The sequence below is a fragment of the Corvus kubaryi genome, unplaced genomic scaffold (genome assembly GCF_017639235.1).
Source record: "Corvus kubaryi isolate FWS band 111438036 unplaced genomic scaffold, C.kubaryi_AGA036_p1.0 37300, whole genome shotgun sequence".
Taxonomy (NCBI): domain Eukaryota; kingdom Metazoa; phylum Chordata; class Aves; order Passeriformes; family Corvidae; genus Corvus; species Corvus kubaryi.
In genome coordinates, this window is record NW_024581093.1 from 4,894,204 (window position 1) to 4,919,530 (window position 25,327).

General features: G+C 36.5%; 1 protein-coding gene across 1 annotated transcript in view; it reads right to left on the bottom strand.

The window, feature by feature from the left end:
- WWOX (WW domain containing oxidoreductase) overlaps nt 1–25,327 on the bottom strand; it is a 488,561-nt gene that overhangs the window by 384,525 nt on the left and 78,709 nt on the right. The window contains exon 6 of the mRNA XM_042027155.1: nt 7,861–7,949. Coding sequence (XP_041883089.1) covers nt 7,861–7,949 — 89 coding nt within the window. The remainder of the gene's footprint in view (nt 1–7,860; nt 7,950–25,327) is intronic.

Below are 25,327 nucleotides of genomic sequence, written 5' to 3' on the forward strand. Positions count from 1 at the left end.
TATACACACGCAGTTACAAACAACCATAAGCCAGACCTAAAGAAACATTCATTTTTGCAATAACCATGTGTCCTGGGTTGCAGTGTATTCTATTACCATCCTCAGGAGCCGTTGAAACCAGGTGGGGCAGTGTTTCCTTGCCTCCTCCCCCCAGACTATCTTTCTGTTAATTGCCCATCATTGTCCTGCCGCCTGACTCAGAGATAACTCCCTCCGGACTATTCTCCTGTTAATGAGCCTAATCAACACTTGGCCTCATGACTCGTTACCCCATTGTGAGATGCTCCGCCCAGAGGGAGGAACCAAGCATCCCATCGTGGATATAATCTGAGGCTGAACACCAGAGACACCGGGCTTCCCACTGGATTTCCAGAGGACAGGAGCTACACAGCCACCATTGGACTTCCTGAGGAAGAGCAGACTGTTTTACTACAGGATCACTGCTTCAGAGGACTGCAGCCACCATTCTACCAGACTGCTACCACCACCCTGCCTAACAGGGTGTCAGGTTGTACCTTGACTCTGTCAGTTTGACAGTGTTTTCTTTTACCTTTTTTTTCCCCTTTTCTTTAATTTCCATTAAATTGTTATTCTGACTTAGTGCCTCCCACTGGTTTGTTTTCAAACTAGTACACCATGGAATGATTTGTTGTTTCTGCATGTACTTCTAAACATACAAATTTCATTTGCACACAATAAGGACTTGTTAGAAAAAGAAAGCTACAACTCCCAAAAAAAAAAAGGCAATTACTACTTTTATTACATATTTGTGATATTTTCAATTGAAAACAGCTAAACCCTTGGAAAATGTTTTTGGGACCATGGTTGATCATTCAAAGAATAAAACACCTCATGGATTTTGAGCATTTCACTTGCCAATGACTTTTTCCTCTGTTTCGCTCAGAGATTATAGAGCTGTAACAGAATTCAGAAAGCCCCTATAGCAGCTGTGTGCTGCCATTCAGATCTGAAAGATTCCATGTCATGATGGAAATTAATGTACTTTGACATCCTCTGGGATTTGGGGGAACAGCTAATAAAGAAATACAACCTTTTCAGTCTATTACACAAATTTCTGGATTCTAAGATGAAGACACATGGGCCAGTCTCAGGCCAGCAGCAAGGCTTCCCTACCCAGGTGCCAGAAGACTCTGCCTTCTGTGTTTTAATTATCTCCCCTAGAAAGCATTTAACTGAATAGGCTAAATATATTTTAATGTATATGTAATTAAATAGTTACTTCTGCCTTATAATTCAAAAATTTTAGAAGGCAACATCAGTTAAGTACACAGAGCTTCTCATAACTCATTAAGCCATAATGCTCAAAAGTATAAAAATATGTTTTAATCAATTATATTAATTATACATATTTTACTTATTTAGATGCTCAAAAGAGCTTTCACAGCTGCTGCATCTTGTGGCAATTTTTTAGGAAGGCAGAGCCCCAAGCCATCTTAGACTCAGCCTAGATTTAGGCACAGACATGTGGCTGCAAATGGGCACCAGAACAACCAGGGTGCTGAGCAGGAAGTCCCTGGAGGGTTATCAAGGTTTCGTCATTAGAGTAGAGTGAAGTGAGTGCAAAGTGTCCAAAAGTGTCAGGTTTGTAAATTTTGGACAGCACAGTTATAGTCATAAGACTACGTAACAAACACGTAACAAAATCTTCCTGTTAGTAATGTTTAAAAACACTTCAAATTTTGTAGATGTAACTGTATGTAAAGTTATGGTGAAGTAATATGGATTTTACTTTACAAAAACCTAAAAATATTCTGAGGCAGGAGATATTTCCACGATAGAGCAGATGAAAGGAAAGGTGATCTGATGAAAACATCGGGATCTCTGCCTCCAGGAAAAGGGGGAAGGGCTTAAACTTCTGAGATTTTTAATTTTTAATTTATAAAATAATGGAAATAGTTTTTGGATCCACATGACTTGACACATGCTACCACAAAGGGTAATTGTGTACGAGAGCTTAAAAACAGAAGAAAGAAGAAAAAGAAAAACTATTTATGCAGAAAACCAATCCCTAGGCTTTAATAAGGCACAGCATCACCACAAAGAGAAAAAGAAGTTTTACCCTAATATTTTTATGTACATTTCAAACGTAGTCAGCCTTTGATCTTATTTAAATTTAAGATATGTGCTGTCTGCAACAGTAACTTCTGAACTATGCATGTTTCAGAACTTAATTCAATGTGGGTATTTTTTGATAGCTCAAAATGAACAATGTTGTCCAGAAGTCTGTGCCTCAGTAGCACTGCCAGGATGCCACCTGTACTCTAAGTTGAGAAGACAAATGTAAAATCTCAACTGTCACTAGTTTTAATTCACAAAAAGTAGTTCTGTAAATGGCAAAGAGTTAACAGAATTGTACAGTACTTTAAAATATGTTCAGTTTTGAAAAGCCAATAAGAAGTGGCAACAATCATGATAGAGATACATCAACTACAGAACCATTAAACATATTGGCATAATGGCATCACTGATAATTTTTCTGAATCATATATTCATTTTTTCCAGATCCTTTAAGTTACATTTGTAACAACTTGCTAAGCAGATACCATTTTTACATATGTATTCTCTGGTATGCCTATAATTTATCACACAGTATCTATGATTTAATTGTCGTTCAACTGGAATTAAAAATAACACACCTGCAATATATCAGTTATAATATATGAAAATGCAGAAAAACCATATTCTGGATTGACTTTTCATCAGGCTCCAAAATCTTAATTGCACCTGCAAGGTTTCAGCACACTTCTGCTTGCAGCATGAAAAATGAATGCAGTTACAGAGCTTGGGGCCTCAGCTAAGGAGGCCAGCTGAAAACCTGGTCTGCTCCATTTTGAGTCTGGTTAGGAAAATAAGAAGAGACTAAACTTCCAAATGGAGAACCATAATTCATAACTGCTGTCTTTTCCATATTTCTACACACATCATTAGTGAATAAACTGTTAGCATTTGCCAATTCTTACCACCAAAAAAAATTCCTGTTTTAAAGTATAGAAATGTAACTGAAGTGAAGATCTACATCTGGAAGTCCTGCCTAATTGTGAATTGCTCCTACCAATTCAGAAAATTCTAAGCAGTAGCTATTGGCAAACATTATTTCATATCTTTAAAGTAATTCAAGTTTTTTCAGGATGATTTCAGGGTTTTTTCCTCGAACATTGAGAACATTAAATTAAAGTCATACTGTTTGGCAGAAGATAACTTTAATTCAAACCAAGTGGCACCATGCATCACTGAAAACTAAAAATGCACATTAAATTTCATCTCTAACTTTATTGCTCACTCCTGCCTGCTGACTGTTTTGATCATGGAGGTGTTCTTATGATGAGGACCAGGCAAATTCCATGACACCACGGCTGTAAATATCAACAACAGGTCCTATATTGGAAGTTTTAGAACTGAAACATCAGTGCTGTCCCCCAGTGAAAGCATGCAGGTTTCAGTCAAGTGTGTGATGATCAAACTGAGAAATAGATACCAAAGTTCCACATCCACAAGTCTACACTCCTACACAAACACCAATTCTACAGACCCTGAACTATCCCACGCTCACCCTGACTAGATTTCAATGCTGTGTTCCATACAATCACAGGAGGACTGTCATTTTGTCTATAAGGGGGATTAATACCAACCATAATTCCTCACATTGTGCCCACTCAATGAATAGCAGATTCAATTCTGTGTTTCTTAGTTCCAAAACACTAATATGAAAGATTGGTTGGTCTGCCTCTGCCAGCTGCACAAAAATCAGCTCATGCCAAATCCATCTTAGCCCAGAACATTATTATAAACAGATCATGTATTTGACTTTCCATAACAGAAACATTCAATGAACTGCCTGAGCTGGAAACCAGCAGAGGGGAAAGACTTGATATACATATAAAAGAAGCAACTTGAACAAATCCAGCCATTTAGGTGCACTGAGAACTCTTTTCCCATTTTCATTCTAACCCTAGCACTGCCTTCACCAGGAAGGAAGATGGAGTTCATTCACTCCTAGTGGAAATATCCAGTGGGGAATGTATCTGCAGAAAACAAGCCAGAAATACTAAAGACTAAAAGACAGCTGACTTTCTCAGAAAAAATTTGTGCTAGGAACCCTTGAGCCCAATTTTTTATTGGACATCCATTTTATGTGTTAGCCACACTGTGTTCAGGCTGTGCTACAAGAGGGTAAGAGGTAAATCAAACATTAAACAGCAATTTTGTTCTGTCTTCTCCCAAAGTTGACTTTGGGAGATCCAACTAACTTAGGTTTTTAGCTTATTTTGCCCACAGAATCCTCCTAACTGTGAGAACAAAAAAAAAACTGGAAGGCACTGTCCCGCTCCTAGAGAAAGTTTGAGTCCTGCAATCACAGAACTGCAGGATCTAAAATAATCTGCAAAACCCTTCTGCCCAAAGCTTTATTTGAAACTGCATGGATAAAAAAGTCTCAGAAAGAGAAACAGCTGTATCAACTCAAGAGTATAGATAATGCAAACAAAAAAAAAAAATCTTTTTTTCTGTGAGGATGAAAGATTTTCTAGAATATATTTATAGGAATATGGCATCATTTACCAGTGTTTATATATTCAGAGCTCAGATTTTATCTGTAGACAAGTCTGCAACACCTAACAAATCCTAACAGGAATAAAAGATTTCTACCAAACCTCAGAAGTATGATAACTTATAGATGAATCATCTGACTTTTACTTTCAAGGAGGACTTCTTAGCTTTAAATTACTATTCCAATTCCTATTAAATATTTCTTTTCAGAGTAACTCTTTCCTCGCGTTTATTATTTACGTTTTTCTCAAGGCTCCCTCTGTTGAATCATTTGTTTCCTGTGTGCAACCAGCCCCGTTAAATTCCTGCTGAGCAGAGGATGACATTTCTTCATTCTTCACATAGGTTCCACAATCTCTCAGATTCCCAACCACATTCAAGAAGGTTTTTTTTCTCTACAACTTATTTGATTAAGGCAGGAGTTCACAATTTCAGCAATTTCCTCTCTGCTCTCTGCAATACAAGCACCCCCAGCTTCCCCAGCTGCAAGAGGTTTTAATGCAATTTAGGGATCCTTTTTCTGGAGTTGTTCCATTTTAGTTTTCTCATCCAGGAGGAGATCTGTTCTTCAAGACTATTTTCCAATTGCTATCAACCAGGGAAGAACAGGGTCCCAGGTTGTGATGTGACTATGAGTACATCCTTACATCTGCTGACAAAAAATAGCACCTAGAGCCACAAAGTGTGCCAGAAAAGCAGAATTTCAGAAGGCATACCTATCTATTACCTATTTCATAAATTTTCAGTTATTAGGTCACGTGTCACCAAGACCAACAGCTTCTGGAAAATACCAGTGTCCCAGAAACCAGCAGTGGCCTGGAGAAACTAAACAGAGAGTATCACTACTTGCACAGAGAAGCTTAAGATGTTCACCACTGAATACTAAAGGCCTCTTCACATTAAGTGCTGTGAGAAATAAAATACAGGTCTTTATTAAAATGTGTGCACTCATACAAAATTTCTCCTTGGCATTTTAGAAGTACTGTAGTTTTTCCCAGAAACCAAGGTCTATACAACTCAGAGCTCAAATTATGGTTTCGTTTGGAAATAAACAGAAACAAAAACAAACACATTATTTGCTTTTCCGACTACTTTATTGTTGAGAAACTCATAAGAGAAAGAAAATTCTCTTAAGGTATTTCCTTAAGAGTGACAGGTCCCTCATGGGAAAGGGGGGGAATCCATCACAATGTGCTTCTCCCACAGGGATATCGACCCCTTTTCAGAAAGTTTGGCTGTCAACAGACAAGACTGGCCCAAGCATAAAGAACAAGGCTCAGTCTGTCATTGGAGCCTGTAAGATTCCAATTGCTCATAAAGCCACTGGTGCAAAGGAATCCCCAACATGACAAAAGCCTCTGGACACTGTGGCAAAACAAACGAACAAGGAGACGAAGGTCATTAGTGTTCATTAGAGCTGGAAAACACATCGGCCCACCACTGCAGCAATAAGATGCCTCTGCCACATAATTGCTTTTCCAACCTTATCCAGACATAGTTAAATCACAAAAAAATAGATAGGTCTTCCAGTCCATCCTGCTGCCAGTGCAGATGATTGTAAGGTAGCTCTTTGGTATCTGCATCAGATAAAAGATCCACTGCTACAGGCAGTGTGTAGGGTCTGGTTTTCATCCAGCCCCAGACTTTAAACAAAATATAACTGGAAATTCATTTTAGTCAAAACCCCACAAGTCTCACAACAGATATGGAACATAGACTTTCACATCATGCTTGGACTAGTTCTGCCAGACACAGGCACATCTGAGCACTTATTTAAGACAGAAAGGCCTGAAGGCAAGGCAGAGGCTTTAGATGCTGTCTATTACTAAATGTCTTTCCAAATAAAATGAGGGTGAAACATTAGTAAAACCTGTCCATCACTGACAATCCAGCTGAACAGAGCTACACTGGTAAAATGCTATGCCAACAAAAACAAAACAGGTTTCACTGATTCTAGATCTTCTCATTTCCTAAGTTCTCCAGCAAAAATTGATTTAAGCATGTTCACTTCCAAGGATTTACAAACACCCATACCTAATGGACTAGCTAGGACAACCATGGTATGATCTACGACACACAAATCAGGTTAAGAGCTGCATTTGGAAGAAGGGTGGTTTTGACTTTGCACTGCACCATACATTTAAAGAAATGTAGCATATTAAAAGCATCAAGATTCTAAATTAAAACACACACTGCTCTCACACTACAAAACCAAGTTAGTACTAAAGCAGCAATACTGCAAGGATTTGTCTTTCAAGAAATTTTAATACATGAAGATGACATGATAAGAAAATATTGATACTAAGGATTTTGGCAGTAAAGGAACTTCTGTTAGAAGTCAGTTTTGACAATTCCTTGAATCTAAAAGACCTATAAGTACTAAAATGTCATCTGTCTATCCTTGTGAGATTTAGCTTTGGCAGTGTTTCAAAAGTGAAAAAAACCACTCTTTGTTATGTATTTTCTCTACGACAATGTATTTTCAAAGTTGTCTAAGAGGTCATATTCTCTTGAGAAGAACAGTAAGATGCATATCAGTTACAGAAATATTTGCAGGAAAAAAGCTAAGTTTGAATACTAACAATCAATGGGTCAAACTGTGAATAAAAGCACAAAGTGTGGAATTTATTGTGAAGAGTTGCAACATAAAAGCTTTCAAATAATTTCTTCAATTCAGAGATTCATTGCTCTGTTTGAGCTAAATTAAACAAATCACTTGGAATCTAACCTGGTTATCTCCATATAAATTTGTCTGTTGTTAAGTGATGTCGTTATTACAACCTCTCCCCCTTTTTTTTTTTTTTCTTTTTTTTTTTTTCTTTTTTTAATGGACTATTCCACATACAGGTCTGGAAAATGGAGCTGTCTGGCTCATAGGGCTATATTTTTTAAAATGTTTGAAAACAAAAAGGAGAGAGAGAAGGTTAGAAAACAAACTAGAGAAGCAATGCACTAATTGTTCATCCCTGACCTCTCCCAAACCACTGCAAAACTGTTAAAAGTTGTCTGAGCTGGTTTTATGCAATTCACCTTTGGTCTTTTTCAATAGCCACAGGGTAAAAATGCCCTTTAAAACTGGGGCTACACATCAAATAATAAGAGACCTGTATTTTTTTTATTTTAGTATGAAAACAAATGATCTTTAATTTACATTGAAAAAAATTCCTGTGAAAAGATTATTCACTAACTGCAGTTGGTGATCCGTCCAACTATGGTGATTCTGCCAACTGTGCTCAGCTGATAAAGACATTAAAATAACAAGAAATTATTACATATAATTCTCTGAGTACTTACAGATTCTTGGATTTGAATGCTTCAGCAAAGTGCTGCACACTCTGAAGAGAAGCAAGGTCTAAGGTCATTGCTTCTACCTTGGCTTTATGCTGGAACAAGAGAAAATATAAAAGAAGATAAATAATAGCAAGTTCAGTTCACAGTATCATGTTACAGTAAATGTGTTATGAAACTCATCTGATTCCCTTGTTTAACATTATAACCCCAAAGTGAATACAAATCATCAAAAGGGATGGATGAGCACAACATTTAGTGCCAAAAGTAGCATTTGTGAGTTGGTGGTTCTGCTAAAAACACACACTGGGTAATGCACAGCTTTATATAATGCAATGAAACGACTCAAGGCAGTGTTAAGGTTAATAGGTATCTTTTTGCTTTGATTTTGATGGTGAAACTTAGGTAACTCATGAAATAAAAGGTAGAGTAAGTGCTATTCTCAATACATGCTATTTTTTACATACCATACCAATAGGAAAAAAAAATCTGTAAATACTCTATAAAAAACAGCTAACTTGATTCTGGCCCATATTAATCCAAAAAAATCTATTTTTCATAGCAGGTGATACAAAAAAGAGTATAAAATGACTACAGAAAACAACAGATCAGTCTACCCATATTTTTATACAATAAGACTTTACCAGTGTATAACATAAATGCACTTCCCTGTGAGGGTGGTGACGCCCTGGCACAGGATGCCCAGAAAGGCTGTGGACCCCCCATCCCTGGAAGTGTCCAAGGCCAGGCTGAACAAGGCTTGGGGCAACCTGGGATAGTGGAAGGTGTTAGGGGATAGGGGGTTAGAATGAAATGGGTTTTAAGGTCCAACACAAACCATTCTATGATTCTGTGTCTTCAAAAGAAATTCTGTATATACCTAAAGCCAACTTTTCACCTAGAAGAGGACACAATATCCCAAAAAACAACAGGTTAACCTGAAGGTTAAGTTAACCTTAGGCATCAGCAAACCAAGCCTTCTCAGTATTTTCAGCTTTAAGATCCCTGTTTCCAGATATTTTGAAACTCCAAATCTCAGAACAAAATGAACCAAAAGCCTGTTTTCCTCACTAAAGTCATCACAGAACCAAGTAGCTGGTGGTTGCAACAGGGACCAGCTGGGATTACAAGGTTATACCATGAGCATTGCTGGAGGAATGAAAGGAAAGCAGCACACAAGTCAGCACAGAAGGAAGCCAGAAGAGTCTCCCATTGTCTCCCAAGCTCAAGTGATCCATCTGATCTCTCTGTTTCATTACATCTGGCACTTTCCTCCCTACATCTGTTTTCTATTTTGCTAGTACCCATTCTAGTGCCTGCTACAACTACCTTACAGGTTTGGTTTAAACAGAGTATCACTCAAATTCCTTTCGTCCCATTCCAACCAGACTTATCAGGACAGCAAAATAAACACAACTAAAATTTCAACAGGTTCAGTCTCCATAGGAAGTATCAATTAATGGAGTCAGAAAATGCGAAACCAAACTTTGCTACAAAGATTTTTTTTACCCTCACAAGGTGCACATCATTCTGGAATTCATTTTGCCCCACTGGGTAAATATTTTCTTCTCTTTGATGGTCAGAGACTTGAGAAAGATGATGCTGCCTTGCATTATGCAACAGAACTCCAGAACAATTTCTCTTCAGCTGTGCAGTTCAAAGCTGTTTACTTACTACAGAAGTGGTGTGTATAGTTGGGTTTACTTTGCCTCTGCTTTCCTCAGCTGAAACATTCTCCTGTCTCTCCCAAGGGTAAAAGGACAAGAATGCTACAAATACAGGCACATAAGGTGGTCAAAAAACATAATAATCAAGTAGTTCAACAGACTAGACCACAAGCTGTCAGCTAGTGTTCTCTCGGGGACAAGGATTCAAGTCCACATGGTATCACTCAGGTAATGCTTTTCCTCCTGGTGTCACACATTAGGCTTCTGCTACTGATTCCAAGAACAGAAAAGAGGTGTCTGTACTTCAAGTCCAAAAGAAAAAAAATGAAGCCCCCAAAATACTTGCTGAAGTAGAAGTTAAGCAGACTAGATTGGCCTGGATTTGGGGATTAATATACTGAAAAGGTAAAAATCAGAAATTTAAAAATCATTGTATTTTTTCAACTTTCTCCCTGCTTTTGCTTTTCAAAACCGTGATGGTTATAGCCTGTATTTCCTTCAAAAGCACGGAAGGCACACACTGAGCACAGACACACCCATTTACTCTTTTCCTCACAGGAAAAGTTGGAGCATGTGACATCCAAAGCACTCAGAACCTGCCACCCCAGCTTCTGAAGGCACTCAAGAAGCCAAGTGTGAGGGTTTTCTCCAAGCACAACTGGGGAAGAAATCAATTTAATGTACCATGAGCTTAGGCAAGTTCCCCAACTTTTTTGTTTCAGACTCTCCCTTGTCCACTGAGAATCCAGAACCTCTCACCCCACAGAGGTGTTCTGTAGAGCACCAATTCCTACTACAGTTTGAGACTGTGAAATGCTAAACCTTTAGTATCAACTTATTTTTATTCCAAATTTTCCCACTGTGACTTCTATATCACAGTATCTTAAAAAAAAAAAAACAACTATGCATAAGGCAATATATTTGCATGGTATGTTCTTAATAATATATCTCCATTAAATGACAAGTAGAAGGTTTTATGTTTGTTTTCATACAGTAGCTCAGAATTACCTCTGTTATAATGTTTTCCCTCTTTCCCTAGAAGCCTAGGTGTCACATATTGTGATATGTATACAAGAGCATAGGGGGTTTTAATAAAAAATAAAAACAAAAATCATTTTTGCTAAAAGGCATCTAACTGTAATTGTTCTCTGCAGTCAGAACTGATTGTTAATGGTATGCTGCAAATCCTGATCTAATGTGTCATAATTGTATTATGCTGATGTCTCTCACTATTTCACTTCACATGTTTTCAGTACTGAATTATGCCTCATTTTATGTTGTGAAATCTTAAATGAGACTTGCCACTTTCCCAAATACAGGAGACAGTCTTTAAACTGCCACAGTCAAATCAAGACACTAAGGCAGGAAACCCCAGAATTTTGAAAATTAAATTGACAAAAGATTAATGTTCCCTCTACGACTTTATTTTCAACTACATCATTTAAGGAGAAAGTAGATAATAAAATGAGTGTAGAATAATTTAAAGAGCTCTTTTCTAAATCACAGGATCATAACTATGTGGTGCCATTGAAAGCCTGTGCAAAATGAACTGGTGTCCTTGCTGCAGATACCCAGGACAAGTGTCCCACCTGCAACCAAAACCACTTTCAGGACTAGACCCAGACCAGCTCTCAAGCGGCCAAAGGGGGACAGACACAAGAGGTGGACACACTTCTGCTGTCTGCTGAACCCTGTGAAATGAAGGTCAGCCAGAACCAATCAAGATGGTGAGTTTGGGATGGAGATATTTGTATTTCATGAAGCCAAATGAGAAGTTCAAGGCTAAAAATGTCCAGGCATCAGTGTGGTGCCTTTGAAGAAACAGCCAAAGGCAGATCAATCTCCAGTTCTGAACAAGTCATCTGCTAAACCCAACACAATAACACTTTGAAAAGTGCAAAGAAAAAAACTTATCTTGTATTTCAAGTTTCACGCCCAGTTCTAAAAGCCTTTTATCAATATTTCCAGGTAAGTTGCATTACTCTATATAACCCCAGAAAACAGCTTGTTCAGTTTTGTATGTAAGCTGCTCCCTATTGGAGCAAAAATATTAAAAATGCTTAAGTGCAATTGGCTATACTTTGCACTCATGCTAGAAAAATGCTTATTGAGCCAGAAAGTAACACGAAAGTGAAAACCCCCAGAAAGCCAGCTATTTCACTATATGCAATGCATTCACTTTACAGCTTAAAAATTGTTTAAAAATGAACACTGCATGGTAGAGTAGTTTGGCAGTTAACATGATTGTGCATTTGTGTCTTGGTATCGAAGAAGGAGCCTTTTTTCATAGTGAATTTTTCATTCAAATGTAAGTGATGATTTACGTTAAATATAGGTAAAGCATAGCTACATTTTCCTGAAGGATCGCAAGGAAGTGAAGAGCAGTACAATAAGTTGAAGCATAAAAGCTTTCTCTGTCATAATATTTATTATAATGGCATATAAAATAGCTGAAATAAATAATAGATGACTATAAGTAAATTCATATGATAAAGAATCTTTCAGCAGACACCATTACTTCTGACTGCTCCAGTTTCATACAGAGTTGAAGAGTCTTAATAAATATGCTGTAGCCTCTGTATCTTATGTAAGTACAAGTAAGGGCCTACTTAAAATGTACCATAGTGGACACTACATAATTTACTGTATAATTTTACTCTCAGAAAATAGTGTGTGTACATCTTCAATATTTAAAAGTCCTTAACTCAAAACTGAATACTTGGCACAACAACAGGAATATCTGACTTTGAGGAACTGAAAGTACAACCAATTGGTAAAAAGCAGTTTAATTTAATACAGAAAAATCTTCATGACAACATCTTGGAATGCAGATAGTTCTGATATGCTGTCTGAGAAAGAAAATCTTCAGCAAAAAAAGAATTTTACATCAAAGCTGATGAAAAATCTGTGGAATTATCTGAAAATAGGTAAACAAATAACCAAATCTCAGCATATGACAAGCAATGCCCAAATAAACTCATATTTCCATGTTGAGGATGGAGCAGGGGATGTTTTAGAAGCACATCTGACAATTTGACACATAGCTTATGACAGTCAATAGCCAGTGCCATGCACTATTTATGGGGGTACCTAATGGGGAAAAAGGCTTTCACTCAGGATTAGGACTGCAAGTATAATTGTCCCTAATGCAGTAAACATTTGGTACTTCATGCAAAACTGTATTTATGCAATGGCAGCTTCACCTGGGTGTGTGCTTTGAACGCTCTGCAGCTCCTTGGAGCTGATGGGGATGGATGCACCCCACTGCTTTAAGAGCAATCCAGCACCTGTGGTAGATGCTTTAATAATGTGTTCTGCTACCTTTGGTATGCCTCAATAAAGTTCATTAGAAGACCTTGTGGTGGAACATTTTTACACTCATTTTTCCTCCCCCTGAATATCAGCAGTATTTGTGCAGTACTTTCAAATTTCCACTAACTTTACACAAGACAACACAAACCAATTTCCCTAATATTAACCATTTTAGTAACCCATTTATGAGATGTACAAGGAAATAGCTGGGACTAACTTGATTCTTCATGAAAATCAGAGATGAAAAGGATTTCCTTTTTTCATTAGAAAGAAAGTTTATTTAGTAATACTTGGTTTCACTATTTCCTGATGTGTTTGTTTTACCCATATTTTGATGGTAATTTAGTACTGTATATTTTTCCATTATTCTTCTTGCTCAGTCCTGTCAAACATAATCTGATGCTGTGTGTGACCTCTCCCAAAATCTTAATTTGTTAAGCCTGGTTCTTCCTGCTTAAGTAACTAGATCTTCCTGATCTTCACAAAAATGGAATTCCTGCAGGGGTTGCCTTCATCCAAGTCAAGAGAACAGCACACAGATGAAGATTAAATGGGTCCATGTGAGCCAGCAAACTCGGATTCCTGATCACCCCTGGACCAACATCTTATCATGAAGAATAAATTATTAGTACCATTGTTGTCTTTGTCTCTATCCCTTCTCCAGAACAATTCTGGATGTTTGGCAGAGAACAGTGTTTTTCTTTCTGGCATCATCTACAACTTAGAGGCCTCTTCAGAAAAACCTGAAGCCCTCAAGCTGTTGTAGGATTGTCCTGAAAATGAATGTCTAGAAGTTGCAATTGTCCCCACTCAGAACTACCTTGAACAACACCTGAACTGGAGATTTAATGTTGGACTCAGCTGGGTTATAAAAGCAACAGAGAAGTCTGGATCCTCTCTTAGATGGAGATTAAATGTAAAAGCAACACATGAGCCTGAAAATCTGACGGTGAGAGATGTGGAAAAGTGATAAAGATGGCCTGATAGGAAGGAGTTGAGTTTCTGAGTATGCCATACACCAACCTGGAATTTAGTCCTCACATTTAAACAAATCATTATTCACAGTAGTATTTTTCCTTTGTCCAAATACTTAATTTACCTATAATTTAAAATCCAAATACAAAAATGCGACTCGAGTCTCCAAGTATAGATTGTATATTTGACTTATCATGCAATCACCATTTTAAATTTCCCAATAGTTTTAGAACTTTATCTATTAGCACGTCTGCTCATAAAAAGAAATGTGAAATACACTCATTCGTTTCTTTGCGGTTGCTTCATTTTTCAGATTTTAATATCCTTTTTTAATAAATCTTCTGTAATAAATACCACTTACCACTACAATAAGCAATAATGTTATTTCATAATCTTTACATTAGTTAACTCTTAGATCAGTATCTCTGTAAATTCAGCCTTTCATATCTTCTGAAGATAATTATAAAGGAAAAAAGGGAAAACATCTGCATTTCTTTATGAAATTAATATCTTCAGTGAAGTAAACTATGCCCCAGCAATCCTAAATCATGCTTAGAAAGAGCAAAAGAAGTCATTCTCCTAAAGATATTTTAAAAATTATTTATTCAGTAACCAGAGAGAACAAAAACATACAAAAACTGCTGGACTATCATTTCAGAATACTTCATTTAGTAGGCTCCAAATGCCCTGATTTTTCCTGGATGCACATGGTTCCATTGCACACAGGACACATTTGCTTCAATAACAAGAAATTACATGTATTTAAACAAAAATCTACTGTGGATTTTGGCAATAGGAATTTGTTTAGCTCTTAATGCATATGAACAGTGGGTATTTATTTGGGAGCCTACTTTTAGCTGGATTTTTTTTTTTTCTTTCCCTGGATATAGATCACTTCTTTCCATCTCCAAACGCCCATTCCTGTAAAGCTCATTTGAATTTATCTTGGGGAATCTCAAATAATCTTGGCAATATATTATATCATGTGTATGGTTTACTATTCTAATAAACATATCTCCTTGTTTAGAGAATGATCAAGGGAGCCTGGGAATGTGTAACAGAATCTCAGCTGTGGAGAGCCTCCTATTCAGATGCTTCCAATTCCTTTCATTCTGCAAGATTCGAAGTGATAGCAGAATGCATTTTCAAAGAGAGCAACAAGGCAAACAGCATCAGGATAATTTAGAAGCTACAGGCTTTTTTCCTTTTAAAAACTCCCTCTATTTGAAGTCTTTAAGATTAAATAAACCCAGTTTATGGGTTGCTGAGAAGGAAGCAATGTAGGAGGCAACAGGGTAATGGATTTGTTGCAAATGGCAGAGGCTGGGGGAAAAAAGAGAATTTCTAAATGGACTAAACCAGAAGCATCTCTACTGCAATACATTATTACAGTTGTTAATTATCCATAAAATTAAAGAGGTGTAATCTTATATGTACAGTTCCACACACAGTGGTGTACAAAACTTACAGCAGGATTTCACATGCAGTTGTCACAGAGGGAAGGGAAGGCAGCATCCCCACTCCAGATGACAAACGAGACGAGAAAAGCATGATGGTCAAAAGGGCAACAATGTTTAAGTAAATACAAAATGAACCCTTTTTCCCTGTTCTCTCATGATCCATAACCATAAGCTACGTTGTTGCCTGAAAGTGCAGACATGCACTGTGCAGTGCATTAATCCTTCAAACACTAACAGATGCTGGCAGGGATTTAGGCTGGAATGTATTTACAAAGTGACAAATTATGTTCCGTATTATACAGAGAGAGAAAGAGCACCCACAAATAGGCTGATAAATGTCAGCTGCAGTCACGACAAACGGTTTATTTTTATTATACTGTAACCACAAATGTTTTTTGCAGGGAGGCCCAAAGATTTATTTGTTGCAGGAAAAAACAAGATTATATATGACACAAAGTAATAACTGTGAGATCACTGATGTTCTGGGCAGCTTGCCCTCCTGGAAGCTGTGTTCAGATTGAAAAATGTTGCTTAAAAATGGTACGTTATATGACACAAAATAAGTAGTTCATAAATCTGTATTGAAACAACAATAACTAATAATTAGAGACAACTCTTAGGCCACGGCTCCTACAAGTTAAAAAGGAAAACATACTCTTTTCCTTTGGTGGAGCATTGAAAATGAAGGAACAATATTAAAATAAATCTGGTGAAATTGTTTCAGAATGAAAACCAAGTGCTGTAATTGCGAGATGGGAGCAGTGTACATTTTCAGCGTGGTCAGAGTGCAATGGAACGGCTCGTGCAGCACAATTAATTGGCAGAATAGTGACGTCTGCAGGTTTACACATGCATTGCAGCTATTTGGGAGGATGTCAAAGCTTGCCAAGAGATGTAAGGTACAGTTCTTTCCCCCCACTCTTAATAGTAGGAAAATAAAAATATCAATATGGTTGAAAGTCATCACTTCTGTACTCATTAGTAATTTCAGGATGCTTCAACTTAAGTAAAAATAAATATTTGAGACAAAGAAATTAAAGAACTGAATAATTAGCTATTTAAGCCATTTTAATTGGCAGTTCATGGTTACAATCTCCTAGATTTAAACAATATAACATTGATAACTTACAGAAGAGTATCCTCAAAAAAATAAACACATACACAAACTCTTTTGTTTCCCCAGCTGTTCACATTCCCAAGCTAAGAGATGCATTGAAAATGGTCACATTGATATGTATATAATTTTAGAAAGTGAAATAAAAGGAATGAATCACATTAGTAAAGATCTCTTGTACAAGGGTTGGCAGGATCAGCTTCTTAATATACACTCAATATACACAATATAGACTTGAACAAAAATATGAAGTATTTCTGCATGCACAGAAAAATACCAGTACCAGAATATGGAAACCTGCCCTTCTGCCACCTGATCTGTAGTCACAAAAGGAGGAAGCTTTTCTCTACTTTCTTTCAAAAGAAATATGGTGTGACAAAGAAAATATGAACAAAAACACAAAGGCTGAAATTAAATTTGTGTGAAAATGTGGCCCATCTCAGGAATCACTGATATAAAAGCAAAGACATCATTAAATAGGTAAGGTAACTCCAAGGTTGTCTGAAAAGCCGAGATCAAAGTCCAGACCATGTATTTTACAGATGCACAATGGGGCAGCCTCAGACAGGCGGGGTCAGAAGGCCACGTCCCATTGTTCTAATAATTAAGAAAGTTTAAAATGGCTTTAGTGTAACCATGAAGAAAGTTCACAATCAAGTGTCTTATTTTTAAGTACCATCAACATGAAAATGTTTGAAATTTTCATTTACTAAATATACATTCATTTTCTGAAAAAATTTTGACCTCAACATAACAAAAGTACTCTAGAAAATAATTTTCTCATGCAGCAATATAAAGGGAGAGTGGTCAGTCTCTCATCATTAAACATACTAAAACACTTGTTTCCTAAATACAACTTGTGTATGAACAATATGGTCAGAAGCATGAAGAATATGCCTTAAAAATTATATTTGCACAGGTATTTGTACATAAAAAACAAGGAAGTGGTGCCATGACAGCAAATAAAGCAGCAGGAAAAGCACAGCACCCACCTACTTCCAACTTTAAATATTTGCCTGAAGAATAGGTGTGGGAGATTGATACAAATGCTTTACAGATAAGAGGAAGAGGGAAAAAGTAATTTAAAAAAAACCAAACTAAAACAAACAAAACAAAACCAACCACCACCACTGCCTTTCCCCTTTGTAAAGGAAGAAAAAATCCTGAACACAAAGAACTGAACACGAGAGAAGCAGCATGCTAAGTTTGTGAGTAATACTCTCTCTAGTGGACAGAGAAACTTTTTAGATACCTTCTGCAATCCTGCAACCATAAGTGTTAATGCCAAGTTGTAATGTAGTCACTCAATTATTAAATTGCTTTTAATTTAACAAGTATTGTTACATAGCTAAATAACCAGCACATACCCTGGCTTAAAAATTTGTGGCTTAAGCAAGTAGTTTAGGCTTTTCCCAAATGTTAAGGTAAATACTGGCTGTACCTACCTGAACACCTGAAAAAATAGCAGGCACTGTATATCCTACCCATATGCCACATGCAAAAATGTAAAACATATTAAAAAAAAATTCAAAAAGAAAATTTCCAAGCAGATGTTTATAAACAGAAGGTAACGGATAAAAACCCAAACACAATGCTGCATTATGTTACATGATTCACTGATGAACCCATTGGAACTACAGCAAAAACCCCTTCTGGAAAACTTCCAGAAATTAAAAGGTGCAAACAAGCTGCCTAATACCCTTGCGTAGACTGAATTCTTATGAAGAAAATAAAGTTTATTGTCTGGAAACAGAGAAAGCATGAGGAAAGCACTAAAGCAATGGAGGTGAACAATTAGACAGATGTTCACTTAAGGAAATAAAGAGAACAGAAGAAGCCATCACTGAGGAATTTTACGAGAATACTGACAACTCTGCACCTCATCAAGGGCACTGGTAAAGTTAAAGCCACTGAAGCCATTTCTCCTCAACTCCAGTATAACTGCTGACCTTGCAAAAGTCTGCATTTAGCAAATGTGGCTTAGGAAAATAGCATTAGACTTTTCATTCTACTATTTTTTCCCGAAGTCCATTTATATACTCTACTGTATATTTCAAGAAAATTAACTTTATTTCTTTGTGTAGTATTACATGTACTCTGATTTTTTTCCTAACTATGCTCAGGTATCAGGAAAGCCTATACTTACAAAGCCTTTGTTACTTTAGCAAAATTAAATCCTGTCAATTACATCTGAGGTTCATAAAAGCATATACGTGAATAGCTGGAATGGCTTTTGCTTAATATGATTATATACATGTTTCTAAAGTAGGCAGGGTTTGCATAAGATACAATCTGGCAATCTGGACATGTTTTAGAACTTAGAACATTTGGCATCTAACTACTGAAAGAAAAATGGAGAAAAGACAGATTTAGTTGATAAACTGTCTCGTAGAGCAAAAAAATATGGGCAAACATGCAGGCAAAAGGAGAAGGAAATAATAATAATAAGAGGCAAGATTTTTTTGTCAAGGACAAAAGTCTAATTCTTCTGTGCTTGTGCAGGCTGAGGTACAAATGGAATTTGTTCCACAAATATATCTCCTGCTTAAAATATATTTTTAAAATTCTTGTTTCTGATAATACTTCTCTTGCAGATTTTCAGGAAAAAGGTAACCTCCAAATCTCAAATGCATTACTGATTTCTCCTTTTATCTATTCATGTGTTTTCAGAAATTACTGTCAAAGAAATCAGAAAATGTATCTCAGTATCATTAACAGAACTTGGGCGCACCAGGCTGCTTCCCACAACATTCCCCAATTGCTCCTGAACTGTAAATACAAACACAACACCCACCACCTTCCTCACACAGTACAGGGTACACAAATAGCAGAAGTGGACTCGGCATTATCCAGCTGCCCAGGAGTTCCCCCCAGCCCTGGAAACTGCACACATCAAGCTTGTTCAGTAACATCATTGGCACAATTTGGGCTGGAGGGATAGGGAGGAAATACAAGTTAAAAGCTATGTCCTTATCTAAATATGACTTGTACACAAAGCAAACAGAAATCCTATGAAGTAGATTTTCATAAAATACTTCTGGTCTTTACCAGCCCCAGTTCCACTGACAAAAAGGGACAGCTCATCCACTGCAAATGGTTTTGCAGAGTTTGCAATGCAATCAGGACTTGGCCCAGGTCAGCAGGGGACAGCCTGCACATTTCCCACACACTGAGGTTTGAAAGTTCTCGGTAACTTGGGAGAAATACACAGGAAAATTTCATCATTCACATTTTAAATAATATAAAAGATGTGGAATGTGATTGATTTCACACTAGAGAGACTTGAAATTACAGTTATGGGATAGGTTTTTTCATGTACTGTAAGGTCAAGTAATAGTAAATAATTAATGAATTATGAAACAAGTTTTCCATAAGGCAACACATAAATTCTATTCAATAAGATCTAAAAGTGTAGCTACACCAAAAAGCCATATAATATATCACAAAATGAAGAAAATGCATGTTGTTGAGGAATAAAGGGGGGCTGCCATTATATTGGAATAACTGTTACTCTTGTGGAATATAAATAAGATCTTTCCGTACCTACACATCATTTTCATAAGCTTTACATCTCATAATCTAGAGGAAAAAGAAAATAAAGGATTTTCAACTGGTTTTGTCATTGCTTTTTGTAGTGAATCTGTTTCCTCATCTCTCCAGAAGTCAGAGGGGTTCTCATGCACTGGGGAGTAGAATGATGAAGTGGATCAGAGTCGAGATGAAACCACAGGGCTCCTTCTCTGATCTTACTGCTGATTTGATTTTTGGCTAAAATCAATGGGTTGCTGATCCATACTCCCTCTTTACCAGCATAAATTTCACATTCTGTGATGCTCAGGCTGCCTCCTGGAATTTAGTAGAGCACACAATGTGATATTGTAGCTCCCTTGGTTAGACCCCTGTGGGTCGCTGACATATAATCAGTAACCTGAATGGGAGGCAAGAAGTCAAAACAGAAACACCAAAACATATTCTTTGCCTTGATACCATAAAATTAGTTGAGTTTGGAGATTTCTGGATTAGTAGATGGGAAATTTTTTTATTCACCTGCATAAAATTCTGTTCTGACTCTAATAATAATGTTCTGACCTGCAAGACCATGGCATACTGGATTATCTTCTCTGTGATAAGAAAAAGGGTTTGCTTATAGATGACAATATTCTGGATTTCAGGTTCAAGTATGGTGAAATACTACACACACAAAAGGGCCAAGGGGAGGAGAAAACATTATCAACTTTTGAGGAATGTGTTTCTCATTTATGGTGGCTGCTTAAAGTCACTTGATATTTTCACAGGGGCTAATAAATTTTAAAAATTCTAAGAAACCAAAGAGGCAAAGTTTCTGCCAAACTTGTGTATCAAAAACAGACAATTTGTCACATCTATTTCATAAAGAATCCTGACTAAAAGCCCTGAAATAATTCAAAGTCACGTTTTAGTTCTCCAACAGAGCAACTGCCTCACCCTATAATGTCCTTGGTTTGGGTCTCAGTAACTGCAGGTGAGGACCAAGCAGTGACAGCACACACAGTAAAAAGAGAGTAAATTTTGAGATCATTTACAAACACCATCATTTGCAGAGCTATAAATGTTCAGGAATAACCTGCAGTAGTGTAAATATAAGGAGCTGCAACCCAGACCTACCAAAATATATCAAATTCCATTTAGATGTAATTTGATCCATGAACACACCATGGCAACATGCTGGGCTCTCTTACCAGACTGAAAAATAAAATACTTAAATAGAAATAAAGGCTTGCGGGTTTGGGTTGGTTTTTTTCTTTTTTACTTTTCTAACGGAAGGCTTGCAACTTTTAAGAAATACATAAATAAAATAATTTTTCAAGGAAATCTAGAACAGATTTTACCTTTTGCTCTGGAGCAAATGTTAACTTCCAAAAACTCACAGCAGTTTTCAGAGATGTTTAAAATAGCATCTTAAATAATGCAATTATCAAAAAGTGATTTACAAAGACTCAGTCAAAATGCAAAGGCAAATTCTCTCTCTAGAAACTAAAGAAGTTAAATTTCAATGAAGCAACTTTATAAACTTCTATAATAGATTTTATAAATTGTTTTATGCCACCTAATGCTAAAAGCAGTCAGACCTGTGCAGGTTTTCACAAGAAACCCGTGGTTCCTATGCTGTGCTCCACAGACTGTGTTTAGTTTACAGAATCCTACAGTTCTTGCAGCATTTTCAGGTACAGTTTTTGTAGCCATGACATCCCTTACAGAACATTTTCAGAACTGACCATGACCCAATGGCTGTGAACTTTGGAGTTAGATTGTTTTTCTCATGTACTTCTATCTTGAAAAGCCCATGACCACTGCCAATTTCTATTTTTAACTACATGCCTGCCAAAGTTAACTGAAAATAGCCATTTTCTCCCCTCCCATGACACCATTCAGCACAATTTCTTAGTCTTTTTACTTTATTCTGTCTTCTCCAATCTAAACAGCAAATTTGACCAGTTAAAGAACACTGAATTGCACAAGGTTCCACAGAGCATTTCGAGGCATGACTCACTAATTCTCTCAGGCCCATGCAAAAGCATATGCCAAGAAAATAACCAGAGGTTTATATTTATAAAACTTTAATTAAGTAGGCAATTTTAGGAGGACAGAGACAAGTTAAAAGAAATGAAAAGGCTCCAAAAATACTGGATTTTGTTTTTAAAAAGCAACAGCATCCATATAATCAACTAAATCTATCATTATTTCATAAATTAAAGTACTCAGCAATGAAAAATGCCATCAATGAAGTAGATGAGGCAATGAGCAACCATTTATATGCTGTTTAACTCTTCTAAGCTTTAGATGACACTCAAATACTCTTTCTTTCTTTCTGTTGAATTTTAGTTCCTTACCAACCTTTAAAAGACCTGTGCTCCTCTGCAACCACCTTTGCTGTGTTCTGGTAACACAGAACAGCTAAAATCAGGGAGTGAAGAGGTTTTCCATTGGAATGACCTGTCTGAAGCCAGGCCTATCTGAATGGATTCCTGAATTTTAAAGCACTAAAACCAGTCTTTCTCAAGGTTACATGGCAGATCAGAGACAGAATCTAACCAGAATAACCGGAATCATCCAAATCTCACAACAGATGTTAAAATCTTCATGGCATCTGCTCTCATGAATGTGCCTCTTAATAAGGTACAGAAAAAGAAAAAAATTTAGAACTGACCTTTAAGAAATACTCTTGTTCTGCTTTTTAGCCACTGTGATGATAAGGAGAAACTGTTTTTTCTGAATAAGTATACTGTACCTTTAATGGTTCATTTGTAGTTCAGCATAAAATCTGAACTATTTGTTGTTCATTGTTGCTATATTCTGTTCCAAGGTTCATAATTTGAAAATTGACTTTGGGGACTTTTTTCTTGGTCTATTAAAATGATTCATGTTGCATTCAACATAAATTGTGCATACACAGAGGAGGTTTAGCACACGTATTCACAGTATAATAACTAAAGTGAATTTTGTACAAGCTGCAGTTTGTGGCAAGGATGCAGTATCATTTGTCTTAATTTTTCTTCAGCATTACATTAGCCTCGGGCATTTACATTTTCAGGTATGGCTAAACCCTTTAAAACTTTCTTTTTACAGCATGAGTAAAGAGAGAATCAAATCTACATGTTTATATGATGTAACAAAGTAATGCCTTTTTACTGTCTAAAGTACACACAGATTTGCTTTCCATTTACCCTCCTGCACAAAGGCAAATGCAAAGTGCATGAAATATTCACCACCTATGAATCACACAGTGTTCCTATTAAAAAGATGATCATGTTCTGTTTTACCTTTCAAACCATGATATGGTAACAGCCACGGTGTCTAAATGGTTTTGTCACTCAAAACTACCAAAGTAATATACAGTAAGGAATGAGAGTGTTTAGGGTGTTTTATATGCCTTTAGGACAATCTACTGTCAACTAACTAAAGAATTAAGAGCAGAGTTCTGATTTCAGGTATTAGATTCAGAAATATTTCTTTTGCAAAAATCTAAGTGGATTTGCCAGAACAGTGTGAATCCCACTAAAGAGGTGGAGGGAAAAAGGAGAAACCAAGATCGTCATCTCTCACTTGATCTTCTTTGAGTCTCAGGAAAAGCTCACATGCTGTTTGCATTTATTTAACAACTAGTTTAATATTTCTACCATGGAAATCTAAGGAGAGATTTCAACTTTCAGCTCTATTGAATGTAATTTTTCACTATGGTTACATTCTGGTTTTCACTTCTGCAGCGCAGATTTCTGCTCACACAGATTTTTAGTGTAAAAGTGCCAGTGCTTGAGGCTAAAGAAACTCAGAAAATAATATCTGTGGACAAACTATGTGGGCAGACAGTCTGGAGAAATAGGTTTTCTGTCAGAAAACTTACATGGTGTAAGAACAGAATGACCTGCATATTCAGGAACTGATCAATCTCTAGAAGTTATCTTAGTTGGATTTCAACAATATCCCAAAAAAAAAACCAAACCAAAAAAAAAAAACCCTCACATTTTAGGACTTGCTACTTGTTTTTACAACTTCGGCTTTCATTAGGAGCATCAGTTTCCCATCACATTTTGAAATTATATAAACATCAATATCTTGGAAAGATATAAAGATCTTTACTGATTATATTAATTAAAATTCGCAAAATTCAAGTTAAAAGTGCAGTGCAGGAAATGAAGAACAGAAATCCATGTAGAAGTGCTTAATTTTAAAATGCATTCAGAATCATAGAGATGCAGGAACTGTATGTGTTAAATCATATGGGCTAAAAAAAATAAATAAATAAATCTATATTTTAATCTTTTTGGGCAGAAACAAATTATCTTATTTACTACATGAATGGTTTCCTCAATTTGACGCCAATCTTTGGAGGCAACTTCAACCTGTCTGAATTAAACAGTCTGCAGAAGAAAAGACCAGATTATTTATATTATAGAATACTGTTAAAAAATAAAATTGAAGGATTACTTTACTACACATTGAAAATAAGAACATGCACATCACTCCAGCTTACAAAAATCTAATTTTACTTTTTCTGTTCTGAGACAACTCTGATAAGTAGGAGACATGTTTGTCCATACACATAAGTATATGTGTGCATGTATAAATTCCCCCCAAATGTACAGCCCCTAAAAAGAGGGGAAATTCACAAAATTGTTTTGTACCTGTGATTGTAAATGCAATTAGAATAATCTTTGGTATTTAACCTTTTAGATGGTCCTAAAGTCCCAATCCGAACCATTCTATGATTCTGTGATCATCTGTACAATAAAAACATTTTATGATCTATTTAATCCAAAGTATCTCTTTTTATTGGTGAAATATTTTAAATGTAATAATAATGATAATGATAATTCTGAACTTCTGTTAAATGACTGTTGCAAAGGCTTCATGAGAAAGTAAGAAAACTCAATGTTAATGTTACCCTTAACAAAGCCAAAAATAAAACTTGCATGAGCATCTTGAGCTTAAACTGAGGTAACCCAGACATAGTTAAGTCTTGGATATCATGCAACTGTTAATGTCACATGTTCTAGCAAGAGAATGTCATCTTAAATTAACATCTACTGCTCCTCTACTGACATGTTACTTTGCATAGAATGACTGAATTTATGTCAAAATTGAAACCACAGTAATACATTCGACTATCAGGAGAGCAAAACTGATCAGTGCACAAATATATAAACCTGAGGAAACTGTTGAGAAAATGCTACTGGCATTTCAGTTTTGCAGGAAAACTACTTTGAATATTTTAAAAGAAGTGAATTACTACTGAGAATAAACTAAACATAATGTAACTGTACTCATAGCACAGGCTTAGCACACTGCATGGGGCCACAGTCAGCTTTATGATCACCATCAGAAAACAGCTCACTGCTCTTTGAAACAAAACTTTCCACACAAGTGGTAAGAATGAGATGGGGCAGGAAGGAACACCTAAAGGATGC